The 11,320-nt window shown below is 48.0% G+C and overlaps 1 protein-coding gene across 1 annotated transcript; it reads left to right on the top strand.

Moving 5' to 3' along the window:
• The first annotated feature begins 4,135 nt into the window (after positions 1-4,135).
• Positions 4,136-7,977, top strand: LOC131265205 (mucin-17). Its single transcript, XM_058267467.1, has 4 exons — positions 4,136-6,833; positions 6,907-7,103; positions 7,170-7,569; positions 7,658-7,977. The coding sequence occupies exons 1-4, from the start codon at positions 4,136-4,138 to the stop codon at positions 7,975-7,977; spliced, it is 3,615 nt and encodes a 1,204-aa protein (XP_058123450.1).
• The last annotated feature ends 3,343 nt before the right edge of the window (positions 7,978-11,320 follow it).

The raw sequence follows: 11,320 nt of genomic DNA, 5'->3' as shown, positions 1-11,320 counted from the left end.
ATGATAATCCATCCAAACTTACTTGTTCTACTAGTAGTGTTTGACATTTATTTAGTACAGAGGCAAATAGATGAGTACTGATGTGAGTAGTGAGATTAAATTTTGGTAATGACCTTTTTTTCATTTTTAACTAGAAAAAGTGTTCTTTGGAATTGTTGCACGAAAGTAACCTTGTTCCTCTTAACGTTCAAACAACAAACACAAAACAGAAAAAAATATTTAATACACAGCGTTGTTCCCGGCAGCAAAAATCTAAACAAACAGACTTATTATTCGAAATGAAAGCTGTGTGACACAAAAAAAAAAGCTTACCGTACATTAAAATTGATTGAATCTTTAATTGATGTTTTAATCAAAGCACCATCGCATTCACAGGGAATTGCTTCTGCATATTTTCAATCAATGAAGAAAATTAATTGAGGTGTGGAGAAGATTGCATTCTCCGTTTCATTACATCGGCATTGAATCTTTCCGACCATCATTTGGTTGTCTTTTATACGCGGAGAAAGCATTGCCACCGGTGGATGACTGTCCGGCAGTGGAAAGCAATTGATGTAAGGCTTCCCAGATTACAGCATACCTCAAGCACGGGCCTTATCTTGCGCCGCCGTTGACAACAATTTACAAATCTCACGAGCCTGACATCATCGGCGGGGCACACACGTGAAGATGTTGAGCGCTTCCTTTTTCGATCGCTGCATTCCCCGCGATCCTGCAACCGCTCCTCGGAGGTGGAGCTTTCAATTGGCACGTCGGGCCAGCTTTGGCTGGTGGCGATTTTGCGGTTACCACTTCGCACCACGGTCCCAGACGATGACAGATGTTTCCCAAAGCGTGGCTGCGCGCTCCCCCTCGGTACATCTTGACATGGGTCGCGCAGATAGTGACGCAGCCCGTGCGCGGTACGGCAGCTCGTGACATTGCCGGCAGCGGTTTCGGACGTTACGTAAACGACGATCCGCATGCATGAGAAATCCCATCCCGTGGCAAACTTCAAACACGCGAGCCACGGTTTGTCGGGGGCTCTGGGAAGAAAAACGCAGGAAAACAAGCTGTATAAGCCAATGCTTCCATACCGTGCTGCGTGTGAAACGGTTGCGTAAGAAACACGCGCTCGTCGAAGTCTGGAGCGCCGCGCACTGAAACAGGAAAGCATCGCTCTTCGCCATCGTCCATTAGGGCGATCTCGCAGGGGAGAGCTTTAGGAGACAGATTAGGTGATCTCTTGCCATGGCTTGCACAGCCGCCACTTCCTGTACGAAATAGTTGTTTCTTACCATGGCCTGGTCTCGTTGACATGGTGATTAATTTTTAGTGCAACAAATTGAGAGCAGGATTTTTTTCGAGGTACATACAACACAGCAACATAATACGGCGCCCAACTGCAATGGCGGGATTTGTCTTAGAGCAAAGTGAAGCGATAGTATAAAAAAGGTTGAATAATGTTTCCAAGCGTAATCGTACTCTTTTCTCGCATCGGGGGTTGATTGTAATGTGCATTAATTTATTCAAAAGCCGTAAGCGCTACATGGTTGTACATTAACTTTCAATCGACAAACATAACCGATTATGTTTAAAATATGCCTGATTTATTTTACCGCTGCGTTGACGACACATAATTCCCCCGGATTTGATTATTTATCGTTAAATAGTGCATAAATTTACTTCGCTGCCAGGCATGAATTGCACTTCCTCAATTACTAATATTAAACTAAAGTGAAAAAAAAACTGATGAAACATCCAATATTCATTTGCTAGAATATAGAATCTTCTTGAATAATAATCACTGGTACTCGGAGGCATTCAAGGTGAACAACATTTCTGGCCACTGTACAAGCTGCGAACGGATCGATATTTCCGGAGAGCATCTTCTGCGGATGCCATTGGCGCATCCTATTATTTTCAGCACCCACCGACCAAAATCTGCATAATCGCCCGCGGCGTGCAACTGCAACGTGCACAGATTAACACCGCCATCGACGCTGTCGATTAATGATGATGCGCGAAACATATGCCGGTATCGCCGATCGCTTGTATTATAACAAGCTTCCGCCAGGAACGTGATCAAAAGTTCCTACATCGAACGAGAGGATGCTCTTATCATGGGAACTTTGTTGTTTTTTCCTCAAACAAACTGCAAATACTCGGAATTGTAATTTACATCCACTTTACAGGGAACATAAAAGCTGCAATCGTTTGGATTTTAATTGGACCATTGGATACGAAAGGGTTTTAACAATAGTGGTGACCAGAGCAGAGTCCGTCAGGGTTCTTTTTAATAAATATTCATTCAATTTCATAAGCTATCTGCGTTAAATGGCGGCAGATAAACAATTACAAAAGTAATAGTACATTGCAAAAACTTCATGTTTGTGATAGAAGTTAAAATTGACGATTGATGGGTAGTGGAATAAGGCAATGGAATTAGCTCTTCAATTCGTCTGCTCCAAGCTATTTCTCATTGCAATTATTGCCTCATCTGATATATTATATAGTAGCTTAACAGTTTCATAGTTTATTTTTAATGTATCTGAATACTTTGAAGGATAGTCTTAAGTATAGTTTAATGTTTATTCTAACATGTGAACTAACTCAATTAAATCTGGAGATCCTTCTTTCATTAGCCTCTCTTCTGTTGCTAATGCCCTTACGTAAATCATTTACACATTTGTCGGGTTTATCCTTAGACACTAACAAGTTTCTTGAAGCAGTTTCTCATAACAACGACTATCCAACATCCATGATTTCTATTGACCGTTTGACCCAAGAAAAAATCCAATGGGCAGAGATGTTCGAATCCATCGAAATTCCGCCAGTCATCGGACGCAAACTTGTATGGCGCTTGCAGCATCCAAATTATGCTGAGCGTGAGAATGAGCAATTATCAGACGATTGTTTTCGTCCGTTTCTTCGCCGGTTTGGCGAATGAAGAAGCGCCCGCGGGTCGTAGGTCGCCGCTCGCGCGATTCTTACCAACTTCACCCCTGACACCGTTTTTGTGCTGTATTATTTTCCAATTCAGCCATGATACGTCAGCGGATAAAGCGATACGCGCCAAGGGCAGGTTTTAGTTGATTTTGAGCTTCTCCTGTCTGTCGTTTCAAGTTATCCTAAACTCAGCAATCAATAGATAAACCCGGTAGAATAAAGTTATTATTATAACATAAGTCAATTTGTTGCAAGACCATGTTTATGGCGAATCGATTATCTTGAACTCCATAGCCAACTTAACCATACTTGCCTTCGCCTGTTCAATTGCCCAGTTCGATCTTGGGTCAATAAATCAGCGCCAAGGGTTTCGGGGTTAATTGGTCACCTTCCGCAATCGGCGGCGCGTACGATGTCCTCCTTAGCTGTGGCCTTCATGTCGCAATCATCTCTCGATTAGCACCTGCGCTGACGATGTTGACGGATCGTCTCCGTCCAACCAGCACGTACCGAATACCGAGCACTCGAACATTTGCCAATCATTTTACTGCCTTATTTTGACCTGCTCTTGCAAATTACCTCCAACTCCCGATGGTCAGTCGATGCCTGGCCAAGCGTTTCTGGAAGGGGTCATCGGTACGATGGCTTTTGCAGTGCTTCGGTTCGATCTGCTCCACGCGGTCGGTTTGAGTGACAATTTCTTGGCCTGCCCGACCGACCGGGTGAGGAAGTTACCTAATCAACTGCCGTCAGCTGACGAGCCGCAACGTCGTCAACAGCGGCAGCCCCTCCAGGGGTCTCGATGATCGATTCGAATCGCTTTAATCGACCGCGGCGAACCAGCTTGATCGAAGCGCCGAACAGCGATCGATCAATCGATCATACGATCGTCGGACGGTGGATGAAAAATGAACCCCGTCACGGCGGGTGGCAAATGCAAATGGCCCGGACTGGTCCAAGACCGGGGGGGCCGGGGACGGACTGTCGGGATTTGTTAAGCTGTCGAATGTTGGACGTGTGACGGTTGATTGAGGCTCCCTCGGGTCGATTGACTTTTTTCCGCGATTGATCGCAAGCCTCCAACTCCCGTTGGTACCTAATGTCTTATTTTACCATTCGTGGACTATTTTTTCACCATTCTCTCTCTCTCTCCCGCCCTTTCTTTTTGGTTACAGGGACGCAAACCGGCACCACGACTCCGGCGACGATGACCAAGCGAAGGATGACTAATCGGGACAACAAGCTGATGTCGGTGCTGCAGGCACGCCGGACCGCCCTTTCTCGGGATCGCTGGCGGAAGGAGTACCACACGCCTGCGTCCGCTCTGAAGGCTTCCCTACAGCGGCAGCATGCGGCGAGTGTGGCGGGCAATCTCGTCGAGGACAGCAGCACCCCGGAATCGAACCTGATAGCTCCGGTCCAGGGCATGTCGCCGGGTTCCGGCCGGCAGGTGTCGGGTGGCGTCGCCGACGAGTTTCTCGACACGGACGAGTCCATCCACGGTATGTACGTGGTGAATCCACGCACGGGAAAGATCGCGATCCAGCAGACCGGCGCCAGCATTAAGCTAGCCAAAGAGACGAACAATTTCATCGGAGCTGGTCCACTGTCCGGTAACAAATCACTTGAGATCACCAAGCTTACCTCGGCGAAAGCAACTGTCGCGACGAGTCCGGTGCCCTACCAGACACGGGGACATTACGCGGAGTCGCGCGGAAAACGATTGCGGGAGCGGAAAACCTTCGTCCCACTGTCGACCGAGCGCTCCGTGGAGGAGAGTGATCTCATCCCGTACCAGTTCTTTGGCCAGAAGCTACTTCCCGCACACCATAAGGGGCTGGATGCACGCAATCAGGTCATCAACTCACGCCGGACGCATCTGAACAAGCTGAAGGAGGATCCGAGCCTGCTGGAGATGGGTGAACTACCGGTGGCGAAACCGTCGACGGAGAAGAGCAAGTTCTGGTCTAACCGATACCCGTCGAGGAATGGCGTTGCGCTGAACAACTACCTTCGGCGAGGTAGTGGCACGACCACGTCAACTTCGACCACAACCACGACGACTACCAGCACTTACAGTCCACCGGGGGCCGGCATGGTACACTCCGATACCCTAACCAACTCCATGATTGCCCTCAGTAACCTCTCCGATGGGGATGGAGAAGATGAGAAGCAGGTGTTTTCCCGAAGCGCCAACTATACGTCCGCCAAAAAGACTGAAGAAGCTGGTGCTACGACTACGGTCAGTACCACAGGTGTTAAGGAACCAAGTTCCAGCTTAGAACAAGCGAATACGGCAAGTTCCACCACAAGTTCCGAGCTTCCGAGCAATCATAAACCCGAGGTAGAGCAGGAATACTCTTCCCCACCGGGGCTGTACAATTCTGGCATAGCGAAGCTGATCATCAACTACCCCGATGTGGCCACTCCCGAGGAGTTCTATCACCCTCTCCACACCTTTGAAACGCATGCACAGATTGTCAATCTACAGGAGGCCACCGAGGAACCCCTTCCAACGACATCCGCTCCCCCGCAGGCTATCGAACAGGAGGAGGAAGAGGAGGACTACGAAACGCCACGGAATTTGGTGTCCCTGCCAGATATCAACCAGATCTTCCGAAATCTTTCCACACCGACCACCACGGAGATGACGACTACGACAACGAAAGCTACGACGACGACGACGACAAGGAGAGCTTTAACGAGTACCATGGCACCCGCACCGGCGCGGTCGAGGTTAAACACAAGGGTATATGTGCCCGTGAGCCGATCGACAACAACCCGCTCGACAACGACGCCACGCACAACGACGACCAGCACCACCACGACCACAACCACCGAGCGTCCATCGGTCCAGGAAGAGGATATTGATACTCCAACGACGGTATTGATACTAACTTCTAATCCAACGACGACGGAGAGTACCTCCACGACAACTCCAACGATTCCGGTGAGGACCACCACTGATACTCCAGTGAGTTCCGTGGTTCCTTCAGCGACGCCATCGTCGGTTCCAGCGAGATCGACCACCATGAGGAACTTCCAGCGTCCATCTGCTCTTCCCACCATGGCTTCACCACCGAAGTCGACACCATCTTCTAGACCTGTCACTACAACCACCACCACCACAACAACAACCACGACAACGACATCCACCGTGGCTCCACCAGAACGGGGGACGGTTTCGGTCTTCACCGGGCTCCGTCCAAGTCCTCCGGAAGTCAACAGTACCGGTGTGGATGCGGGCTTCAACCCGATCCTGTCGCACATCTTCCCAAAGCTCACCGGACCCGGTCTGCCAACGCGTGCCCTCTCCAACCTGGACCTCTCGCTTGCCTTCACCTCTCCGCCTCCGGCGGATCATAGCTCCGGCACGAAGAAGCCGGCCGTGTCGTTCGACGGTGTCCTACTGCACCACAACAGCGACGTCGTGATCGAAATGCGCAAGATGAACACGGCCACGTTTGTGCTGGCCGGGCTGGGCATGCTCCCGATCGTCATCATCGTGCTGTACGTGATCAAGGCGACCGTGTTCAACCGGGAGAACAAGGTGTCGCACGACCTGGAGCGCTACATCCCGGACGGACAGCCACCGATCAGTCCGGTGGTGCGCCTCGAGCAGTCGGACACCTCGAGCGCGACGGACGAGTCGATCATGACCGAGCACGACTTCAACCGGGGTAACTTGCGGTTCAAGAGTCTCCTTGGGGAGGGCAACTTCGGGCAGGTCTGGAAGGCGGAGGCTGATGATCTTGCCGGGCACCTCGGCACGACGCGTATCGTTGCCGTGAAGACGGAACGGAGTGATAACGGGCACGGAGATCTTAAGGCGGAGGCGGAGATTATGCGAAAGTTAGGGTCGCATCCGAATGTGGTGACGCTTCTTGGTGCCTGCTTGGAACAGGGTAAGGGTACAAAATAGACAACTCGGGGGGGAGTTCTAGGTACTAACTCTTGACCTCTTGTATCTGTTTTAAGATCCACAACTACTCATCATGGAATACGCCATGCGTGGACGTCTTCTATCACTTCTGAGAGCCGCCCGGGGAGCCGTCAACGGGTTGGCGCCCTCGGTGCATAACAACAGGCCACCGATTATGCCTCTTTCACCGCGACGGTTGGCCGGTTTCGCGCACGACATCGCCCGAGGGATGGAGTACATTTCGGAGAAGAAGGTAACATATCTAAAATCCAACAAGATCTCTTGTATAGTTTTAATTACCCTCCGCCTTTCGTTGCAGATCGTACACAGGGATCTCGCCGCTCGGAACGTGCTGCTGGATCACAACGGGATCTGTAAGATCTGTGACTTTGGCATGTCGATCGACCTGGAGAAGGTAAAGTCGACGCACGCCCAAATTCGGCTCCCGAGGGCCCCACACGCGCACAGCGAGTCGCGGTTCAAGTTCGATCTGAGCGCCCGATCGTTCGGCATCGGAAGGCACCACGGCCATGACGCGAGTGGGACTCACGGGCGCCATGGCGATGGCGGAGGTCACAGTAGTCACGGGCACGATACGAAGAGTCGGCCCGCGTTACCGATCCGCTGGATGGCACCGGAGGCCCTGTCCTACCACATATTCTCTCGCGAAACCGACGTTTGGGCGTTCGGGATTGTACTGTGGGAGATCGCCACTTTGGGTAAGCTACAGTTAAACAGTGGAAGATCTCGACAAAACTTCACCTGCAAGATATCTAAACGGTTGCTTTTTCTTTTCCTTCGCCACAGGTTGCACTCCCTACCCGAACCTGTCCGGGCGGGAAGTCGTCCGGAGTGTGCCGAACGGTGCCCGGCCCGAGGTGCCCGCCGACTGTCGGCCGGAGTTGTACGAGCTGATGCAGCGCACCTGGCGCAAGGATCCCCGCCAGCGGCCCACCTTCAGCGAGGCCCGCACCTGCCTGGCGCGGACACTCTGCCAGTGGCAGCTGGAGGATAACGACACCTCGAACACGTCCGAGTACCTCGATGTCAGTGGGTTCAGCGAGGACCTAGAACAGGGCATGGTCTACTTCAACCGGCGGATATCAGAGTTCGAGTGCGAAATCTAGAATTTTCCCGCCGGATGAAAAAAGGGAGAGAGGAGGGGTCCTTCTCCTCCTAATCGTTTTCCTGGCGAAAACGAGCCTTCTTGCGAGTGCGTGATCTAAGCATAACTCGCTACACTTGTCTTATAACGATGCTTACATTAAAGTTTGTACATATTTACGCTCTCTTTCTTCACCCGTTTTGTGTGTTGTCTCTCGAGCTCTATCTGCTACCCTTTTTTAGACAAATGATCATTTTCCATTCCATTCTTTCAATCATCACATCGCATCATCATCTGCATCGATGTCACCGAACTTGGTTAGTGTTTTTTGCCCCATCGGCAAAGGTCCTAGCAAGTACCGGACACATATCGTAAATTATCTTCATCTGTAGAGTATGGCTAGACTGGGATAGTATGTTTTACGGAGAAATACGCATCATGCGATCGCACTGACTCAAAAAAGAAAAACAATACACACAATATATAAAACAAAACGAAATAAACAAAGATAGAAATCGTACAGGAGAGCTCGCTAAACGAAACAAATTAAACTAAAGCTAAGCGGCAAAAGGCACCACAACATGTAGGATGCATTAGAACGACAAAAGCAGGGCGGCTAGTGCAAGTGATAGCGAAGTGCACGGGCAAGTAGTGATTTTTAAGTGGTTTGTCTTCGTTTTCTGTTTGCGGGCCCGATGCTCGACTCGGTTCGGGTGCGAGCATTTGAATCGTGTCCCTTTTCAAAGACAACGGTGATTCCAGTAGCCCGTAAGCGAGCCCACTCATTTTCCCTTCCCCTTAGTGGTACGATTATTTTATTGATATTTTTATACGTTTGCGTTGTACGACGCGGCGGTTGCATCGATGTCGGACAGCCCCGCTGAAGAAGAAGAATAAAAGTTTTGATGTTTTGCGACAATACCAGTAGATGTGTTAAACATTTTCAAGATGGATTGTTTTTATCCGAAAGAAAATTCTTGGAATCTATGAAATATTTGATTAAACTACACGCACTTTTTTCAAGCACAATAATCAGTCATGTTTAAAACATTTGTTTGCCATTTTCTCACCCTTTAAGTATGACAAGTTGGAGTAGAGTGGTTCAATTCCGATACAGTAGTTCAGTAATTTTAAAAGAACAGAAAATCAAAGACCAAACAAAGAAAATATAAAATTAAAGACCCTTTTTGTGTCGCACGATCCACGCCAATGAAAGAATCATGAAGATTCGTGAAAGATCCATGAAAGATTCATAAAGATTCATTAAAGTTTCGACAGAAGATACGATTTTTTTTAATTTGAAAATACGAATCTCAACAGATTCAAAAATTCTTTTGATGAATCTTGCCTCAAGATTCATAAGAAGATAGATTCAACACTACTTCGGAGAGTTTTATCTATTAATCTGCAAACCATGCAGATACATGTTTAAATATGAATACTTAAGAAACACAACACTTCCGATATTGTTGAACAGAAAGTTAACTTTTTCGAAATCATTCTTCAACCCAAGAAATACAATTTGATATAAAAAAAGATTATTTATGTGTTCTACGATGAAAGTTGATGAAAAGAATCCGGTTTAATATCACCATTGAACATAGAAGAACTACTTTTGATATTTTAAATCGATTTATAAAATGCTCCAAAATTTCAAGAAAAAATGGTAAAGCTTTTCCATTTACACTGAAACATTTCCAAGTTTTACAACTAATTATAGTGGCACTTGGTCACCACGATCGATCGTAAGCTTTCATGCTTTCGTTAAGATTTCGTCATGTTTAAAGCATATCGGAAGCTTTTACAAGTCGAAAGCTTTCCGACATACAGTGTTATGCAAAATAAAACGAACAACTTAAATATTAGGAAAAATACAGTAGAACCTGAATCGAACAGGCGTCACCATCTGAGGATTGCGTTGTGTTAATACATGATGGAAATAAAAATACACACGAGTTGAATTTGCAACAATCAAGAAACGATTAACTCCATTTCCTCGTAGGAAAGAAGAAAGTAAATTTATTACAAGGTGAAAAATATTTGATATGTTTTATCAATAATCAAATTCTATATCAATCAATACAGCATAAAGAATTGTATATCGAGGCAGGTAGAAAAATGAAATGCAGAAACAAAAGTACATGATGAAATGAGATGATATACCAAAACAAAACAATGAAGCAAAAGTAAATGCGAAACCGACGCAATAAAGAAATGCTAAAATTTCACGTTGTTTTGCCATGTTGTAAGTCCTTGACCCGCCCACCGCAATTAACATTGACTTTCCAACTGCGGCTTGACATCCTCCTTTCTTTTCCGTTTTCTTTCACTTCAGCATTAACCCTCGCGCAACGACAACGACCACAGGTTGTTCACTCCCCGACCCAATGTATCTTTTTCATGTTTCATTTTCTCCGCCCGCAAGAAACGTTTCCTTTTCAATCGACACCGCTCCTTTTATTTATTTATTTATTTTTTTTTTGTACACCAAGCCTTCCTCGTTCCTTCTCCGCGCGATTGCGCCCGGCCCAACAGCTCAAACCAGCTCCGTCCGGCGGAGCGTACAGGAAGACTGGCGCGTCAAGATCAAAACTGTGTCAATGACCGAGTGAAAAGGAAAAGATTCCAGTTCTCCGGTGTACGCGGGGCGTATGTAGGTGAGTCGGTCTGTCACTTTTCCTTACCGTACGGTTGGGGGCTCGGGTTTCTTGGCTTTCTTCAGAATCCCCGTCGGCACGGTTGCGAGCGTCGGGTGGCTTCAGCGCCCTTTTAGGAACCGGTGGAAGGGATTTAAAAAAGCCATCTGGGAGCCGGTTTTATTTTTCGGGAACATCTTCACCCGACTCACGCCGACTCATCTCTTCCCGATGCTGTCGAACAGAATGGGAGACCCCGTTTTTCTTTACGGTTGTTGCCTTTTGTCCGGTTCTACACTCCCGATCCCGAGGGGGGATGTTTCTTCACAACTCTGAATCCCACCAATCAACCCGCGGGTGCGTTTAATAATCGTGATGGAGTGGTATTTCGAAAATTTCTTAAGCACCAGAGGTGAAGAGAGAACGATAAAGGAGAAGGAAAAAAAACGCTTGTTTGACCAACAATAACCTTGACTGATATTTAAATTATCTTTCTCTCGCTGGAACCGGCTCAGCGCCCAACATCGCAGGCCGCTGTCCTCTCCTGCTACCCGGTCCCTCTCCAGAGCTTCCCGCGAAACAGTAACGATCTCCAATCGAACCGGCATCGTTCGCGATCGTTAGCGTGGCCGCCAAACGGTATGAAAACCGTTTCAGAAAAACATACGGACAGTTTGGCGTTCCCCGTTGGCGGGAATGTGTGAACGGAATGTCTGCCACTGCTACTGC

This window comes from Anopheles coustani, chromosome 2, assembly GCF_943734705.1.
Source record: "Anopheles coustani chromosome 2, idAnoCousDA_361_x.2, whole genome shotgun sequence".
Classification (NCBI taxonomy): domain Eukaryota; kingdom Metazoa; phylum Arthropoda; class Insecta; order Diptera; family Culicidae; genus Anopheles; species Anopheles coustani.
The sequence above is the reverse complement of the archived record's forward strand: the minus strand, read 5'-3'. Positions and strand labels throughout refer to the sequence as shown.

Bases quoted from the DNA above. Each gene is read 5' to 3' on its own strand.
- LOC131265205 (XM_058267467.1), top strand. From the start codon at position 4,136: ATGACCAAGCGAAGGATGACTAATCGGGACAACAAGCTGATGTCGGTG. The intron at 7,104-7,169 runs GTAACATATCTA...CTTTCGTTGCAG, and splicing joins AGTACATTTCGGAGAAGAAG to ATCGTACACAGGGATCTCGC. The intron at 7,570-7,657 runs GTAAGCTACAGT...CCTTCGCCACAG, and splicing joins GTGGGAGATCGCCACTTTGG to GTTGCACTCCCTACCCGAAC.